Raw genomic sequence first — 20,566 nt, 5'->3', positions numbered from 1 at the left:
AGGATATAATTCAACTTTGTTATTACCTCTGAAATCATTAAACCTCCATTGTTTATATGATCTCAATAAAAGCACAAAATCATCTCCAAAGTTATAATGGGGAGCAAATTTAATGTCTCTGTCTCTGGCAAAATGAGCTCTGTGAAAAGCAACAAGGTACGAGTAATACATGTAGGTTGATGTACATCAGTCTATAATGCTGATATATTATATGCAAATTTTAAGTAATATAATCATGCTTGTTCTTCATTTTTACACAGCGTGTTTAATATAAAGTAGGGATATCCACACACAAGTACACCAGAAGATACCCCTTAGTTTTGGCTCATAATGGATAAATGATCACTCTTGGATTCTGCAGTTTATGTTATGACATCTGCACACAATTTGTTTTAAATTCATCTATTTGCAATAATGTAAAGTTTATGAGTTTTTTTCAGGACTCATTACTGTAGTTTAGCAATGTACAAAATAAAACAAACTAAAAAACATGTGTTGCAAAATGTACTGTATGTGTGTGTGAGTGAGAGAGAGAGAGAGTCCAATTTACATCTCCAACATTTGTACCTAATGATCATACTTTAACTAATAACAAGCTGCTGTAGATGCTTAACATTTCTCTTCTTCAACTTTTGGAAATGACCCTCTGCCCCAGACACCAAACTAAGTGGAAAGAAAGTTATTTAATGTTGTGACTGCTGTTACAATTTTCCGAAGTGCTAGACTATCAGCAAAATGATTTCCCTTCTGTTTGAATTCTGCTTCAGTGCACAGCATTTCTCTCAGGTTTCAGGGACTGCTTGCCTGCTGTGTTGTTGATGAACATGTGTTTAAGGACAAAGTCAGAAGTGATTGAGATGTGTTCTCTCACAAGCATTTAAGCACAGTGTCTCTAGTCCCTTTCACACTCGAATACCAGCAAAAAGCAGGCAGGTCTCAAGGTGGAAAATTCCTGGTGTCGATTTGTCAGCTTAGACCCTTTCACACAGCCCTTTCTGGCAAACAAATTCCACAAAAAAGGCTGCAACAGGTTCTGTGTGAATGGGGCTTCTGTCAGGTATTTCCACTAAAAACGTAACCGTTCTTGAAATGATAAGAAAAAGAAAGCAACATTTTTTTAAATCCACAGACCATGCATACATGCATGAACTGTATAATTCCACTAGAATACAGAAAACTTAAAATTCCCAATAAACTGAATACTACTGTATACATTTTTAGGAGTTTAAATACCTATGGTGTCCATCGCTGCAAACCTTGAACACCAACTGGGAGCATGAGAGGAAATTATTTTTGTAGTGTCAAACTAGTCAACCTTTAGACATCAGTGTACTTTGCAAAACTGCCAGACCAGGTTGCAACTAGGCATCTCCTGAGGCAGTCATAGGACAAAGGACTGCTGATTGATGTTCAAGGACGCCGAATTACCCTCTCAAGACCAAAGTGAAGTATCCCTTCAGGGCAAGAGAGGCTGCAACACTTGACAGCAGAATGCATGTACCATACACATTCGGCGGACACAACCAGCTTCACTGCACTGCCGTATGGGTCAAACACTTTTCAGTGAAAATACTTCATACTTTAAAATCTCTAATTATGTGCTAAAACCAATGCATGAATCTGAATATAAGACATTATGTAAAAATAAAACCATGTAAAGTCACTGATTATCATAACTTTTTTATTTGTTATATTACTTCACATATTGAAACATGCAACCTTTGGAATGGCTACAGGTATATATTGCAAAATAATAGATATAAGCGGTAGGGTTTGTATTCAATAAAAGATCGTTCACACTCTCCTGTCATTTTTTTACAAGGAGTGGCTTGACACTTTCTTGTATCAGGCACTGAAACAATAACAAAGCCCGATGAAAAGCTCAAATAAATAACAAGAAGACGAAATGGATTAGAAAATTTGAGGTTTCAAAGTCTCTGAAGGTAGTGAAGCATGAATTTAAAGAATTAGGATCAAGTGTTTACCTTGCTTGGACCAAATGAAAATATGAAGAGTACCAATATGGTTGGTTTCTGGCTCCTGGGGATTAGAATGCAGAATACTCTAAAAGTTAGTCTGAGGTTCAAGTGACCCAAAGAGCTCAGCTCACCTTATAACTGTGGTAAACACTTTAAATTAGGGTACATGCATTTGATAGATCAATTCTTTATAAATAAAATCAACTATCACAAGGAACTATTTTGTGTCTCCCTGGACAAGAGTGTCTGGCTAATACATTATTATTATTATTATTATTATTATTATTATTATTATTATTATTATTGTTATTGTTATTATTAATAGTAATAATAATAATAATAATAATAATGTTATCTTTCAAGTCGAGAATACTACCCAAAGGGCATGGGGCGTTGCCATTACGGTCGGCTCTTTGACGCTCTGCCTCTTTTTGCCCGTGACATTCTCCTTTTCAGATAACTGTGATTGCATTAACAACCATTTCATTGTGTAGAATGTGAGTGACATTTAACTATATTTTTCAGACAGAGATCTGTGTCTACCTGAATTAACATATACCTTACAAGGTAGTCCAAGATTAGGGCTAATATGAGTCTTTGAAAGCATAGGTATATGCACATTCTGTGTAGTTTTGACATATTCATTTTTTTATTATTCCATCAGACAATGGCCTAAGTTCCATAATTTGAATAATATTAAATACCAACAAGAGTGCTGGAAGACATAATTAAACCTGGTACATTGCCTGAAGAACATAAAATGTAGAAAGGTGGAACATTTTCATAGCTATTTGGAATGCAAATATATGGTGCTTTGTCTGAGGGATTCAATTGCTGTTTTTCTGCCAAGCCTCGATAAAAATGTTCACCTCTGCATGCATAATTGGAGTGAACTTATACCTTTTTAAAGTAAAAAAATAAAAATAAAAAATAAAATTATTTTCAGAAAGTGTATTGACCTGTGAGGAACAAACCTTCTCATTTCTCCTGTGTGCAGAAAGATGTGCTATCACTGTTGGCTTGACAGATTTTAAGCATACGCTAGGCCACTTCTGCAAAGGTCTACTGAGCAGTATTTAATTAAAACAAAAGTCAGAATTAATGATAACTACTCTAGCTCCTTATTGGTATTAAGATTATGTGTGGGTTGAGAGCTATATGTTATTCTGAAGATCAACTTTTAATAATTCAAAATGTGTATGATGTCTGAAGAGATTTCATTTGGGGTTAATATGGTGTGTGTTGCCCACAGACTCCTTGTGGAGGAACTAGAAGCTAATTAATCAGAATTGTTCAATCATCTGACACATTTTGGTTGCAATACAGTAAACAAGTGGCACATAATCCACTGCTTAGTGTTTTATATATATATAATGCATATAAAATAGTGCTGAAACAGATGGTGCTGGCAGTTGTTTATAACTTATCTTCCTTGTAACTTCAGAGGTAACAAGCATAGGACAACATACCGACTGCTGTACTGCAAAGGTTGTCGATAAATCAGTACAGTATGTAAAAGCTGAGCTTCTAACTGCATTTACCCAGGCCTGTGACTGAACAGAGACCAGACTGTATTCAGGGGATGAGATCATTAAATGATATTTAGGTAACAAAAATATCATCCTCAAACATGTTTTCACTGTCATCTTGGAGCTGTTAATTGAACAGTATCTGCGGTGACTCATCTGCTAAAGAGTCAGTAGGTAAGGTGTCAAGGGTGAGTCATGCAATTCAAGGACGTGATGGCACTTCCAGTCGCTTTGAGCCACTGATCTTGGCTGAAGACCCAGAGAGACAGCAGTGTTAGTTTTTCCGTTCATGTGGGCTGGAGAAGGAAAACAATTTCATGCTTTGTTTGTTCCGTGGTGACCGGAATGAACAGGAAGGTCAGGTGGAAACTGGCCAAGCTTTGTTGGATCAACTCTGCATGGCTTCAGGTGCTCGGAAATGTCTACTTACTGAGTGCATTTAGTAAAAATAGGGCTCCTTTAGCTCTACTCCATCTCAGTCACATTTCATCCGTAGCGGCAGTTCCGGATAACTTTGGTATTAGATTAGGAAGGGAAATAGTAGAGTTAGCTACTAACAAAAAACAAAGAAAACATTCCAAATTACACAAAAAGGAGCTGTCACTGGCAATTTAGGGTGTCACTATGTTTCCAGTTCAAATAGGGAATTCCTCTAGCCTCCTTCTGGAGATTGTGCAGCCAGGCAGACTCTATTAAACAAGAATGACGTACTGCTCTTGCAGGGCATCTGAATCTCTGACAGAAGGGCTTCTCAAGGGATGGCACTTCATGTAAATGAAGCGTCCTTAAAGGATGAGTTTCTATTATCTGTTTCCCCTCTCTTAATAGTCCCGCCCCCATAAAATAAACCCTCATGTGAAAGACATACAACATCTAAAATTGTTTGTTCTTTTGACTAAATTCAAACTAAACAAAGACCCTTCGGAAAAGACTTTGCCACACTGATTTGGAAGAACCGTGATAAGGAACCAATCAGTGTCACATATTGTTAATGTGTATTATGTGACTTAAAAAGAAAAGCCAAGGAAATGAACTTACATACATTTCAAAGTGTGTTCCACAGTGTGTACCACTGTTACATTCTTTTGCTTTTAAAATAATTGCCTCACCTCCTTTGGGTGTGTATTGTAACATAATGCCTTCAGACTTTGTATTCTATGTACATTTCATTCCCTATATTCCTTCTTTCTCATTCACAGCTTTTGCAGAGGCATGTATCAGTGGCCCAGTTAATTAGTATAGCAAATCGCAAACTAAGCAAAAACATCTGCAGTCGCATCTGCAGTGGGAAATTACACAAGAGGATACTTAATGAGTACCAGGAAGAAAGAAAAAAAAATGCATAAAATATAAACTCTCCCTTTAATTACTTCTAATATTCAGCAAAATCGTCGCTGTGTAAAGCAGCACATTACTCAAGCCGCAGATGTGATACTTGTTCGGCAGGCTAAGTACAGCAAGGGTTCAAAGACAATATTGTTATGAAGGCTTATTGAAGAGATATTACTTTTCCAGGACCGTTTGGTTCAGCCAAAATGCATTTATGGAACGTACTAAGATAGTTCGAGGTTCCATCTTATTAATAAAGAAGTGAAATCTTCTGATACATATTGAAACCAGCTGCTTATGGGCCAAATTATCTTGTTAGCTGAACAGTGAATCTTCTGACACTGGCAAAACGGCTGCACAGGATATGAATTAGTCTCCTAGGTTACCATCTCCACTGAGCCTGTGCCAGGGTCTCGTGTCATTATCAGCTGCTTTAGTGGATAGAGGCATAATGCAATTATGAAAGTGGTCAAGTCTTCACTGTAGCACCATTTATAATAAGAACCTGCAAATATGCATCATATTCACATTCTTCTTTTTATTTTAATTTTATGAAAGCTGCTGCTTGCTGACAAACATGTTGCATTTGTTTTTTCATTCACAACCGTCTCTTTAGTTTGCATTGTTTTGCAGTATGGAACCCCTTTTTTCCTTTTCCAATAAATCCGGTATAAAATATAATTTCTACCAGATTTATACAGAAACCGTCTCCTGTGCCTCTGACTCTACTGTACTCCCCTGCACAGCTGCTCAGTGACTTTTTGTTTTTGGACTCTGATAGCATCCTGCTCTTAGTTTCTCTCTCTTTGTGCTTCATTCATCGCAATCCAACATTACTCCTCGTAGACTTACAAAAGCATTTGTGTTCTCGCTGAAATAGGACTGTAACTGGAGGACTGTATTATAACTCTGGGGCAGGAAAGCGTATTAAAAGAATAATGTAACATTCTTGTTTATTTTTTAAATTTTATTAGTCAGATCCAAGGAACGTCAGAGAACTGTCAGAAAAGAGAGAATTCGAATGGATAAAATACGTTGTTCAATTGTTGTGCTAATGTAACTTGACATTGTTTTTACATATTTTGGATGTAAAACAGGCCTGTAACTTAGGTAAAATGGATGTATTAAAATTAAAAATAGGAACAGGGGATTGTGAGGGGGTTGGTTTTTGGCATCACTAAGGCAGGTGCACTTTTTCTATGATGTATCTCCTGCAAGTATTATTAAAAAAAATTGAGAAAACGCTTGCCTTCCTTTCCAAGAAACCCTTGATGCAAGCCTACACTGCAACAATATTTTTTTGATATTCTTCCTGGAATATATTCTCTTAATAAGCTCATTGTTTGTGCACTGCACTTTGTCTGTTGTGCCTGTTCTAGAAAATAAAAGAACTGGGAAGTGTTTTGATCACTCAGACAATGTTCATAATACTGTATAATGTCATGAATATAGAATTCAATATTGATTATAATGTACTAAACCTTGTAAGTTGCCTTGGATACAAGTGCCACATAAATAGTTATAAATAATAAAAATAATAGGTGTAAAATCATTTAAATATGAAATGAATTATCTTTGACATATTTGCTGACCAGTCTCCAAACTATATGTAGATATTGTTCATGATTTGTTGTATAGTCAAAAGTAGATGGTTATGTCCTTTGTTTAGACTTGCTCCACATGCATATCTACACAGTACTGGAACTATCAACTGTTTCACATTGTGAAATCAAGACTGGTGTTCCCTACATGTGAGTTACTGCTTCAAAATATCAAGGCACCTTCAAGTGAGCCTTATTCAAAATAGGGCAACGTCACTTTCCTGTCATTTTTAGTTTGTGGAGTTTGTATTGTGTTTATTTTGTTAGAATGTATATTCCTTCAAGACTTATTTTATTATTTTCAAATGTTGTCTCTCCCTTTTTTACACATGGTAAAGTTCTGCTGCTCATCACTTAAATATGCAATGTTATTGAAGTCTCTAGATACACAGTGCAGATCTAAAAATACTAGCTTTTCAAGTAGGCCTATATATCAGGATATTTTATTGGTTGAAGAATGGAAGTGAAGACACATATTATGTCTATAATATTAGGGGAAATTAATTATCAATTGAGTGATAATTAGCCAGGCTGGGAGGCAGTTTCCAAGACTTTAATTTAATTTGTTTTGAATTGTTGCTTTCATAAGATATTTACAGCTAAGCTTAAATACAATGCACAATGTTTATATCCAGCTCTTATTTCTCAACATTTATTAAATCATAAATCTCAATTTAGTGTTTGAATGTTTCACAGTTTCAAATAATGAAGTGTAGGAAGAAATACAGTTGTGATATTTTGAAAGTGAACCTGTATTTTTAGAAACGTATTAGTTATATGGTGACATCCAGACTCCTGTGGAGCTAAAGCCTTAATAAAATGTCATCTGAGAGTTACATAAGCTTACCAAAAACTACCAAACTAATGGCAAATGTACACACTGTTCTTTGGGGACATTTAATGATTAAGGAGGGTGGCCCACTTATTAAGCCATATTGTGCTCTGTTTTGGCATTAGATGGTCAACGTTTTATACGGTACATCGTTTTAAGTATGGGGGGTGAAAGAATGTCCCCGTATTTCCCAAAGGTCAACTGGTGCAAGGGGCGATTCTTTGCATGTTTAAAATGTTGGTCACACCTTTCTCATTTACCAGAGTTGCATCATGATCACTTAATACACAGTATACAGTATATGCACACAAGGCAAGGCTAATGCTATGATTGGTTAAATGTAAATAGTCCCTCCTACTTTTGAAAGGCTTCTTGCAGCATGTGTTGCCGATTTGTTTTTTATTTAGCTATTTCCTTTACGGATAGTTCTGAATGTATTATTTTCCTAATGCTATTTTATGAATTAATTGTATTACGGGTTGTTCGATGTCGTCTAATTAACTAAACTAAAGCAGTGCTTGTCCTTATTATATTAGTGGTATAATTGTAATGTGTTTTTACACAGCTGGCCTTCGTTTGCAGTTTATCAACAATTTAGGTGAAAGGTTTCAAATTCTAGAAAACAAGTTAATGAGAAGACACACAGATGTGCAGATATATCACAAATAAACTCCTGAAATTAATAATTATTTCAAAGATGTTGAATTGGTGGGGTAAAAAAACATATTTAAGGCTTGTTTACTACCATTAATACAAGAATAATACAAGCACATCCAATTTCTTATAAGCAGAAAACACAAAATAAAATACATTTTGATATTGCTGGGTGATCACGTGGATCCTCCACTCCTGTCGACTACAAAATATATCTGTAATTTTCACCTATAAGCTAAAACTTTTAGTTTTCACTTAACAGTTGATTTAAAAATAATAGAATATCATCAATTTGTTATGTATTCTGCACAGTGAGTACTTTCATTCTTCTCTAATGGCACCACAAATCTTTATTTTTTCACACATTACATTCTTCTTTGGATAAGTTAGTTCTTAACTCCCTTGTTCCTATGATAGGTCACAAGCATTAAATGTGCCCCTTGAATTATTAAATAGCTGCAAAATGATTTTAAAAAGGCTGCATATTAATGCATAGATAGCTACTCTTACATTTGTTTTACACGTTAATATAAAAATCACCCAAAAGCAGACTTCTGACCATCTGAACATCTGCAAATTCATAGTAATGCTTTATATTAAGTGGTGTAAACTGAGCAATATCTGTTTTTAAATAATGTATTAAACTGTAAGGAACCTGCCTGGAAAGCCTAGAGACTTTCCCAAATTAATTCAGAGTGAGTTTGAGATATCAGGGGTGGAGAACAGTAAGTTTATATGCCAAGACTCATTTCTTAGCATCCTGAGGTTAAATGCTTATTTGAATTAACTTGAATTTTAATTCTCAGTTCCTTATATTATCTGATTATTTGGTTATAGATTCACTATCTCTTCAGGAAAAGGCCAACCTGAAAGGTTTCTAATATTACCCTGATGTGTTTTAGAGGTTTTTTGGAATGGGAGCCTGTGTCAAGCAATCTTGAGAAAATCTATTGGCAAAATAATGAGATACTAATAGCTAAGTGTTTCTTTATTAGTTTAAGCCTTATCGATTGGACAGTGGGGTTGCTTAAGACCTTAACCTGCCAGTTAGAAGTCACAGCTCTGTGTTAAACATCTTTATTTCTCAATCAAGGCTGGAATCTGAACGCACAATACAGGTTTCCCCATGATTAAAAAACGTAATGCATCCAATCTCTTAAATTGAGATGACAAAGTGATTGCATTGGCTTTTTCCTTTATGTATTTTCTCTCCATAATATTTTGTGTTAGGTCCAATTTTCTGTCAACACATCCCTTAGGCGAACGAGATATGCCTGTATAGCGATTCACCGACTAACAACGTTCATCTGTGCCAGAGTCCAACAGAAAGCATCTCCGTTCTCTAAAGCAATATTGCACAAGTCTTTCTGTGTGGGTGTGTGTTTGTTAATTGTATGTACTTGTAATAAAATATGTAAAAAAAGAAAAAAGATTGAACCCTAGACTTGTTTCCATTCTGGAAAAAAAAAAAACGAAAAACAATTTTACTCATGTTATTTACATTCTTCTCAGTCAAGTAATTGTATCTGTATCCATACTGTGTAATTAGGTTTACAGCTAATTACATGCTCCTGTTACCAGTAGCACAGTGGTAAGTTGGACAGCATTCTATTAATATGCGATTTCCCCTGATAAATGTAAGGTCTGTCACTCCTTGTGTGAGTGTCTGCTCTAAATATGTGCTTGGACATACACTACTGCCTGTTAGAAAGCACTTGTCCTTGATGGAAGACTGAAGTTCTGTTAGCTTTGGGGAACTAAAAATACCAAAGCAGCTGTTGCCCAGTTTCAGGACCATTGTACCCTGGGAAAGGTTCTGTTTCGCAAAACATCAGGACAATGAGACATATAACACTTTTTCCAAGTGCTAGCATGGGAAAATGTCACACTCTATACTATCTGTATTTTTCCACGGAGGAAACAAAATTGACGTATGAAAACCCAAGAGAGGCTGAAAAGTATCATCATTGTGTTAAACAAAAAAGCAGTTGATTTTGATTATTATGAGCATAAATAAAGTAGTAGAACATGTTTAACTATGATTTTTCTTGACAGGTAAATGCTTGATTATATTCTTCATATTATTGTTTTGTTAGTCACATGACAACAAGTTTCACGTGTAAATTGCGGTGAAGTTGAGTTGCACTTTTTCATAGTGTGGTTGTGAGATAATTAATTTGCGTTTCTTTTGTCTTTGCAGCACCAAGCACCGCACTGTATGGGATTACGGGAAGTGCCGAAGTAATTTTATCCTGCTGGTACCTGGTCTTGGCACTTTCTTCCTTCATCAGTGTATATTAGCTGAGGATCACCATTCACAATGACTGTAAAGAACCCTTAAAGCATTTACGAATCCTTTGACATTGCTGACAGCTGGATCCAATCTGGTACAGTTTGTTAAAAGCAGCGTGGGATATAATCAGCATTACTTATGTGGGGATGATCACCTTCTGTGGAATTTCGCATTATGTAAATACTTGAAATTCAGTTTCCTTTTTTTTTCTGATTTCCCGCATTACCTTGTGAATCAGTACACATTGTCCTTTTCAATCTACAAAAAAGGCTCATTTATTTTTTAATTATTATTATTATTATTTATATTATTTCGGAAGGGAGGGGGGAGGGAGCATTTATTGTCATTTTCATATTCGTTGTCGTAAATGTTTAAAAAAAAAAAGGCTATGTCCTAGTTTGCCAAGCCCGGACTGCTCATAGTAGCGGTATATAATTTACATAAGAATGCTGTAGTCAGTGTTACAAGTCTTAAAGGCCACAGTGAAAGAAGAGAAAGAAGATAATTTCCACCCCCTTAAATACAAGTATAACGATTTTGAGCGAAGAACAAAAACAACAAAAAAGTTGCCTAGATGCTGTGTTTGTTAACGATGACCAACTATGTGAAACACAGTGAGAGTGACTGTGTTTGTCCCCCAACGGCCATCAGAATCTCTCCAATTCTCGGTGCTCTTTAACAAGCGTGAATCTTTATCTGCCGTTTGAGGGTGTCGGAGGACACCAACCGCAAGAGGTTTTAATGCACGTTCACTGGCAGTACTTTTTTAAAAGTGCTTGATAAGGCAGGGAAATATATCCGTTACGCTAAAATGAGGACGGAAAGGTAATCTTAACCTGGATCTACCGCAGATACATTGAGGGGGAGCTTGTATTTGCACAGACTAGGCAAATCGCAAGTTTGATTATTTATTTATGCCGAAGTGCTATTTGACAGTGGCAATATATCCATGATTTTGCACTGTATATCACTTGCGTTCTGTTTAGGATATAGGAGATCCCTTTAATATTTTAAAAAAGGTATACAAACATGCCGTGTTGATTTTTTCTTTTCTTTTTTTAAAAAAAGGTATAAGGGTTTGCCATTAGCATTGTGACCGTCATGTGCCTGGCTTCAAGAATTTCGATACACGTTTTAATTTATTATTAATTTTGTGATTTTGTTTGTTTGTTTTTGAATTATTATGATTTTGTGGTGTTTTTTAATGTACGTTTTTGTACAGTTTAATAGGGAATTCATAGCTTCATAAAGCACTCTTCAGAGACAGGTTTCCGTCAGACAAGGAATCTGTACAGTTTAACATATTCTATATTGATGTTTCAATTTTCAATGAATACAACAATTTCAACTGCAGTAAATATATAACTTCCTTACTGACACTAGGGTTTAAATATAATACTCATATAAAACAGTTCACATTTGCACATCCAATTCAAGGGAAGATTCGGGTTTATGTAGCTAAACCTGAAATAAAGTCAACTAAATAACTTGTAAAGAGACATCAGACACAGGTATCATTTATTGTGTTTTGTTCCCAATTTATATATTGAGTTACTATCCCATAGAACCCCTTTCCTTTTGCCTCACATAGAATTGAACTTTAAAGCTGCACTTGTATTCAGTTACATGTTTGCCAACTATAACAAATGCACTTAGTGTTCCTCATTTAATACAATAGATTAGCCAGTGTCTATGACAAATTTCCAAAATGTAGTGGCATGTTTGTTTGTTTTTGGCATATCTGCTTCTCAAATATTCAATTTCTCTATCTCTTTATGACTTGATATTTTTTGTAGTGACTTTTGGCTTTCAGAACATTAACTGCAAATAAAGATTCTGTTCCGTGTGCTACAGTATGGTATTAGATTACTTACATTATTATTATTATTATTATTATTATTATTATTATTATTATTATTATTATTGCTGTGAAGAACCAGTGCAGGAGGCCTAACCTTGATGGAGGAAAGCAATACTACAATTATACAGTATTATAAGTGTGGTCCCTGTCATTTCTGATGCCACAGTCGTAAATGAACCTAGGAGACTATACAGTCAAGTCATTAACTATCTGAAAGAGACAACTGCTAAATTGAGATATTCCCAAAATGACAGACAGTGTTGCTGTGTTATTTTCTTTTGGCATTGTGTCGCAAGCCCCTGTTTATATTGAACACTCTTGGCTAGGTAAGACTTGATAATAAGGTTACATCTATAACACATCTATTTACTAGTAATAGATGATTTATAACAATCCATTAATGTAGTTGCAGGTGCTTATAAATGAGTTATCTTCCACAAAAGCATGTTAAATGTGTTCTATCCATGCCAACCAGAGAAAATATGTTATGGTCATTATATTCAATCACATCTTCCTCAGGGCATATAAACAGTACTTACATATTACAACAGATATAATACATTTCACGTTTATATATTGGTTAATAACTACAGTAATACTTATTTTATAGATTGGTATTCAGCATTTTATTATTATACAAATTGAGTATTAATGGCTATAGATATAACCTTACTGTAAAGCATTACTGATAGCAGTTATCTATGTCATTTCTGCATTATTCCAAACTCCACCAATCTCTCTCTCTCTCTCTCTCTCTCTCTCTCTCTCTCTCTCTGTATATATATATATATATATATATATATATATATATATATATATATATATACAGTGTATATAATAGCATGTGGGATGCAACTGAAACACCATGCTCATTTAAAAGGGTGGTTTATTATGAAGAATGGTGGCTGGTTAGGCCAGAATGAACACACAGGCAAACACAGATAATAAAGTGTTACTCAGAAGGCAGCTCCTATATCTGAGATAATGAGATATTGTTCATTGCTCCTCCAGCTTTGATTGCCCTCAGAGATTTTAGTCGTTTTCCATGCAGCACACTCGTTTCAGAGTATTGTTTTGGCAGAAACTCGATGACACAAACGCGTAGACAGTAAGGAAGAGGAAAACAACCAATTTTACCTGTTTTACAGGCATCAGAAATACAATGGAGTCTGTGGCATCACAGTCCTGCTTGCATTTTTCCCTAAAATCTGACATTTTGATTTAATTTTATTTGATGTTTTCACTACGAACTGCATATGCACAGAGCACAGAGCTGAAATGTATCTATTTTCAGTTACTGGAATTAGAACAATAGCAAATCTGTTTTGGGGGAGAACGACATATGTAAAGGATGGCAATTAGTCTAAAAATATGTACACCATTTCTGTTCCAAGAACATTAGTCTAATTAACTTTGCTTATCTTTCTTATGTAACACAATTGTAAGTTTAGACAAGGCAAATGCCATAATCCAGTCTTGCCTAATCGCATTTCCAAAAACCTGGCTAATATAACATGGCCCTTTCCATTAGTTTGTCAGTGAACTTTTACACAAAATAAATCAATTAATACTTGTACTTCATTTCAGTTGGGTACTGTCAAGATTTAAATACATTTTCTTGATTGTTTGAGTCTTTTTGATTTTGTACTTGTACTTTCATAGCCTGTTTCTCAATACATTCCATTGGCAACATTTTAAATTCAGGTTATGAGGAGAATTAAAAGAGAGTGACAGCTTCTGAACCTCTGAAAGCAAACAATCAAAGTCCACCTTTTGAAATGGTTAAAAAAAAAAAGTTTGTTATTTTTGTATTTCTTATAAGAAAAGTCTTGACACTGTCATGCAGTGGGTGGCCTCTAAGAAATAATATAACCTGTCACTCTGTTTGCTTTCAAATGACAAGTTTAAGACCTACAAATATTTGAGAAGTGAAAATGTATATATTCACTTAATTATGGACAGGCCAAGTCCTACTCTTTCCCCCTGATGATAGCCGCTGTTGTATTAGAAGTCGCATCAAAGGACTCTTCCTTCTATGTACAATGATCACAATTACTTGCAAAGTATGACATCGTTCTGTTAAATTCTGTTTAATGAGAATATTGGTTTAAATAATTAATAAACAGTCTTGAAGGAATCCATTAGAGGGGGGAGGGAGTGAGTACTGTATTAAATGTGCCTTTATAGTATTTAATTAAAGGATCACTTAAATACCACAAGCAAGCCACATTATTATAATGGTTATTGTGATTGCAGATTGTTTTCTCTCAAAAGCCACCCCGCCCTCCTTTGTAATTCCTTTATCACTTTGATGATGATACATCAATAGTAATAAAGTCAAATGAGGGAAATGTTATGGTGTACCACAACTTTATGACCACAGTACAGTTTTTTAAGAGTGTAATTGTACACTATTGTTATAAGTAGTAGCAGTATAGTGAAAAAAAAAAGGACTAAGGGATGATTTAACCCTTTTAACTTGCTCTGTTTGTCTACTGGAGAAGTTTTTTTTTTTTTTTAACATGCTTGTATTAGCTGCTCTTCCCTCTGTGACATGAAAGGTTTCAGATACAGAGAAACGCATTACCTGTTCTTCAGATAAGTTGACAGTAGCAAACACCAATATTCCTCTTTGCCCACAGGAGTTTGTTAAATCAATGTGAGCATTACAAAGTTCTCCATTTCATGTCAAAGCCCAAATAATACTGAGGAGTAAAAGTCAAGTCAGAAGGAATACATATGGATATAGGAAATTTCCTCAGACTTTGGGAAATGGCAATGGAGTAAAGTGCTTTGTTAATTAGACATTTAATTAAAGGTTGTTTTCTTATTGCCCATTTGCGAAACCAACACACTCTAGGTGTAAATGTATGTTTCCTGAAAAGCTGAATAAGGGAAGTAACATTGTTTGATTTGACAGGGGGTGTGTGGGGGGGGGGATTTATGTTATTTCATTTTGTTGTTTTTTTCTCTCTCTGCTGTTAATGATATTCTCAGTTAGTCAACTATATATGTGGAAATATTGATAGCACTCATTTATAATGAAAAGTAACTTTTTGTTCTGTTCATCTTATGAGAAATAGTAGAATGCAGTAAGCAAGAAGTAAAATAATAATGTGGAGTAAATGTTCTCAAAATTCTATTTAGGGTCAAATTTGAATGATACATTAATGCTAAACTGTCATGGAATAACGTATGCTCGGTAATTTGGTTAAATTCATGTTAATGTATGTTGTTGTCGGTACAGTACAAGGAAAAATAAATAATATAAGCTGTAAACAAAAATATCCCTCTATGGCATATTCTCTTTGACTAGGCTGTAACGTCTTTTGTGTTTGTGAGTTGGATAAATATTTAATTCAATACAAGTGATATAATTGGTGCCCTGACTGTGTTTAATCCCATTGTAACTCCCTACAACTCCACTGATTCCGGTTTTAGCACATATTGTAACTCTAGATAAATGTTAAAAGAATATCTTGAATTGCTCTGAAGTGCCCTTGTGTGCAAATCAATGCACACGATTATAGTTCTTTAGTGTGGTTACTCAAGTAAACGCAGTTACAGGATTCAGACCATTAACCTCAAATTTGAGCAAATCAAAATGTTTGCAACAAATGTAGGATTATTCTTTAGGAAAGGACCTGCACCCTGTTGTTAAGTGTACAAATACGGGACACAATGTAATAGATGTTTGGTTGTCTGCTCTTTCTAAAATAAAAAATAATAATATCTGTACAAATAATATACCCAAGCATTTCATATTACTTTTATATTTTGGTTTCCCTGTAAACATAACCACCACCCCTTTACAACACAAATATCACAAGTCTTTTAACAGCCAAACATCACACAAAAGATGAACAACTGGTTAGAGGTATGTGTGTTTTCTTTATAAATAATTGCAAGAGAAATGTTTCTCATGTTTGTCTCTTTCAACAGACTTTTTAAGTATATGGGAAAAAAAAAAAAATATATATATATATATATGGATATGATTATGTTTTTAGAACATTGTATTTTTATGTAATCCCCAAGATTGTTTCCTAGCCCACCTAAAATTGCATAATAGTGAATATATTGGTGTCCGTAATTCACATTTACACAATTTTGTGTTGTACTTTACTTAAAATCTCAGAAGTGAATTCAAATCTCTCACATCATTAATATATATATATATATATATATATATATATATATATATATATATATATATATAAACCAACACTTTTTTCCTTTTTGTAAAATGTATCCAAAAAAATTAATAAAATATTAGTAAATAACCTTCAGTCATTGCCTACAAAAATCATAAACAGGAAACATATATAATCTATTTTTATGATTGAATTCCCGGAATCATTTGTAAAAGAAGGCGGTGAGCCCTAAAATCACTCTGAGAATTGTGAAAAACAAAGAATTTTCTAGATAAAAAACAGGTTGATAACTTCTCCCACTACTGTACCTTATTGCTTTATTGCAATTGCTTTTAAAAAAGAAGTGGTGTTTTTTGGGCTAAACAGATTGCCAAATTGTGTGCATCTGGCACAGGTTTTGGTTGCTTGTTATCCTAGAAGCGTGATTTGTACATTAGGTTTTTCTATAATTATTAAATTGCTGTCAGAGTTGATAATGCTTCAGTTGTTTGCCTCATTGTTCAAAAATGCTTTTGTGGTGGGGGGGGAGTTGAGATGTCAAATGAAAACAGATTTGAGAAATTTTAAAAAGTGGTTATTTTGACCCTGCGGTTAATTAAATCCTTCCTTTGCCTTTGTCATTTTTTACTGGAGGAGCTTCAGATGCTTGAGGCCGCAGCCTTTTGTGTTTATGGTCTGTGCCATGCTTATGTGAGCCGGGTGAATTATCAGTAGGAAAACCCGGCATTTTAGAGCCTCCTCATAAAAAGGTTGGTAATTAGTTTCAGCAAGCAATGTATTCTGTATATGAACTTCTCTAACAATCAATGATATAAAAATAAATAAATCTCCCAGTAGGCTTAATGGCATTTTACAAAAAGCTCCCAGTCCCGAAAAGTAATATACCATTTTTATACATTTCATAATTCTAATTAGTGTCTAATTAGTGTTCATGAGATGTCTCTCAATTGGGTATCCTGTATCATCTTTCTTGCACCCCCCAAAACCTAAAAGGTGCAAGAGAGATGATATGCAAAGGAAAAATGGCTGACACTGAATCTGTGATGCATTATGGGAAGAATGCAGCTTACATTTATACGTGTGTGGTCAAACTGCACTTCGGCTTGAACTGCAGCCACCTCAGATGTCAACAAGTGAATGTGAGGGGGTTTGAACCTTGTCCCAAGTTCAGGGGAGTGATGTCACATAATGGATCCCACTACACTTACAGTTCACTACATAAGCTGTATGTTTTAATTTGAAAAAAAAAGAGAAAGAAAATTATAATAATATATTCAGATAACAATTTAAGCAACACACATGCTAATTTAATTTACAAAGGGTTTATATATCAGAAAAACGAGCCTTGTGTAACATAATCGTCATCATTAGTAGAGGTTAGCTGCATGGGTCGCTCATATAACTGAGGCTATGTTAATATCCTGGAAATGTGTATTGTTTTACACCTTAATGTAATGTCTTACAGATATGTATTATATCTGTCAAAGATTAACTGCATTTTCTCCCAAGTGTGTAGTTGTTTGGTAATGTCAGTGCATCTTGAAATTGATCACGTAAGGTCATTTAGCTGGAGAGGTTTGCCGTTAACCAATGACCTCAACACTTGCGCAGCAGAAAGCTATCTAGGTACTGGAGCCTACGGACTCACCTATCCCTCGCTGTGTCAGAAACAGATTCCCTCCACATTAAATCCTCCTTCTACTGTACCTTGCGGCTGTTGTTGAATTGGAATTATGAATCACTGCGTGTGACGTGGAAATGTTTACTCCAGAGGTGTAAAAAAAAAAAAAGAGGAAAAAAAAGCAAACGCCCTTCTAGACAATAGCAGAAGAAAAACATGCGAGGAGCTTTAAAAGCTTCCCATGAAGTATTTGCCAATCTGTCCCTCATTATTGTCAGTGAGCTGGAAAATAAGTTAGCTAGGCAGTGATGCAGAGTTCTAGATCATTTCAATTTTTTTAACCGAGCTATCTAATCCGGGTCTTCATGTGAAGTTGATGACTGAGTTGCATTGCGTGGAGAGTTTATATAAGCAGCCCAAGAACAGTTGTCAGTTTTCAAGTAGAATTCTGCAGGGTGCTATAATAAAAACTTACACCTAATAATAGTCGTAAAAACAATCCCACACATCTTATGATTGTATTCAGCCTTTTGTTTTTGCGATGTGAGGCCGCTTGTTGTGTTAGTTTGAAGATTTTGTATCATACTGTGCATCTGCTATACTGGCATGAATTCATTTTTAACAAATGACCGAACCTTTCAACTGTGAAATTGTAAACAATGAATTGTACATTCCTTAAAACATGTGGTTATATAGCACAAAGTACATTCAAGGGAGAAATGCCTTCGGTTTTTATGACGTGAAAATACCAGGCATTCCAACTTCTGGAAAGTAAGTGTGTGGCCAGTAGCTGTCACTCAAAATGACTGACTTGTTATTAGTCTATGGTGTACATGTTAGGCTGTAGCTTTATTCTGGTTGTTTATTTGCTGTTTTGTACTAATGAGGTGACAATTTTAAAGCTTATTTTTCCTTAACCCTTACATACAGGAAGGAAAACGTGCACTGAATGTAATAACTATTAACAACATAATGTTTCAGTATTTTACCGAACCAAATTGGCTCTTATGTTTGGCCATTTTCAGTCCTCTTATGAGCTACAGGAAAGGCTTGGCTATGAGCTCGGTAGTTTTGTACGTCAAGTACGTTTTTATAAGCATCATCTCAGTGTGATTATATAACTTATATCTGTAGGTTGTACACATTTTAACGTGGTATCATGTTTTTTTAACCAGCCAGGTAGTGGTGTATTTGGTAGAAACTGACACTCTGTCTTTTTAATTAAGTTTACAGGAAAAACTAAATAATTAAATCATAATATTATGCATACATCTGCACCATTTGTATTCAAGTCCATTTACATTCTGCGGGAACTCATTTTGTGGCAGTGGTTTGTGACTAATAAATGGCAGCTGGTGATAGATTTGGAGAATGTTGTGGAGTACAGTAATTTACTATACGAAGCTGCTCATTAATATGCCGCACATTTTATACATGGCATGGTCATATGACATAGTTGGTTTAATCAATAACAGGTTGTGATTTGCCCAAGCCTTTTTTGGGACATAAATATAGAAAATTACCGATTAAAGAGTGCTAAAGTGTTACGGGTTCAAATGTATTATGCTGTACTTTAGTTTCCTCCATTGTGTTTCTTTGCTGATAGATTTATTTCCTGTTAATTGAGAAGCTAGGTCATTTCCATCTTGCCTTGGAAACCTCTCATCTAATGTTGCACAGTACTGCAGAGTTTGGTTCCAGAATAAAAGCAAAAAGAAGAGGGTAGCAAGTTGGTTGCAGCACTATCTGTTTGATGCAGCCTGAGTTGCTCTCCTTTAACTGAGACATGAAGGGAGAGAGCTGCCTTTCTCAAAGTACTGAGTACAAAATTGCCATTCTTCTTTATCTTGTTCTTTGCAAAAGCTTACCACTGACACGGCTCATCTGCGGTGTAGCTGGGGGCAAACGGGTTTCCTCCAGGTTTGTGTTTGCTCGTGGCACCGACGGAAGATTTTTCATTTGTTAAAGCTTTCTTGAAGTGGCTTCCACAGCAACACAGAAACTTGAAAAGGGATAGTGATTATGTGATATAGATCTGGGCAAGCCCTGACTGGCAATCAAAATGAGAGTGTTGCAAACCCTGTACTGGATTGGGACCTGTCTGAAAAGTGGGCCGCATTGGTGCAATGAAAATTGGCATACTTTGCACGCTATTTTTTCTTGGGGGGGGCGCAGCATGGCTGTGTGGTTGATCCGTATCAGAAAATGCTATATGTATTTGGAGAGCTTATCTTTGTCAACAGTCTCAGTGGGCATTATATGTTTATTTGTAACAGTAACAGTTAGGAGAACTTCAAGACAAAATACACCCTTTCAGATTTATCCTTTGTAAGTCCTTAAGCTGGATATAGAGAGAGTAACTAAGTTTACTAGCTACCAGATGGGAATTGCATGGCGTCCTATCGTTTGTAATCTTTCTTAAGGTGACCGGGAAGTGGGCCTTTTTCTGAACAAAGAGTTGTTGTTTAGTTACTGTGTAGTGGTCTCACACAAAGCCTGTCAGGAGAGAAAAGTCACCATTTGAATGAGAGCCAAAGACTTACTGACATTTGGTCCAGTTTCCAGGCATTGTTTCTTTTTGTGGTTGGTTTTTCTTCACAAGAAATGGCAATACATATGGGAGAAAAAGTAAGAGATTGCTTCATGCTGAAACATTTAGCAGCCCCAAGGAGTAAAATCTGAATTTGCGACTAGAACAATATGAAATCTAATC

At 35.3% G+C, this 20,566-nt stretch overlaps 1 protein-coding gene across 1 annotated transcript in view; it reads left to right on the top strand.

Moving 5' to 3' along the window:
* negr1 (neuronal growth regulator 1) overlaps positions 1-16,210 on the top strand; it is a 269,540-nt gene extending 253,330 nt beyond the window's left edge. Inside the window, exon 7 of the mRNA XM_066692238.1 lies at positions 10,125-16,210. Coding sequence (XP_066548335.1) covers positions 10,125-10,225 — 101 coding nt within the window. The 3' untranslated portion in view covers positions 10,226-16,210. The remainder of the gene's footprint in view (positions 1-10,124) is intronic.
* The last annotated feature ends 4,356 nt before the right edge of the window (positions 16,211-20,566 follow it).

The sequence above is a fragment of the Amia ocellicauda genome, chromosome 19 (assembly GCF_036373705.1).
Source record: "Amia ocellicauda isolate fAmiCal2 chromosome 19, fAmiCal2.hap1, whole genome shotgun sequence".
NCBI lineage: Eukaryota > Metazoa > Chordata > Actinopteri > Amiiformes > Amiidae > Amia > Amia ocellicauda.
This window is presented reverse-complemented; position numbering and strand designations above follow the sequence as displayed.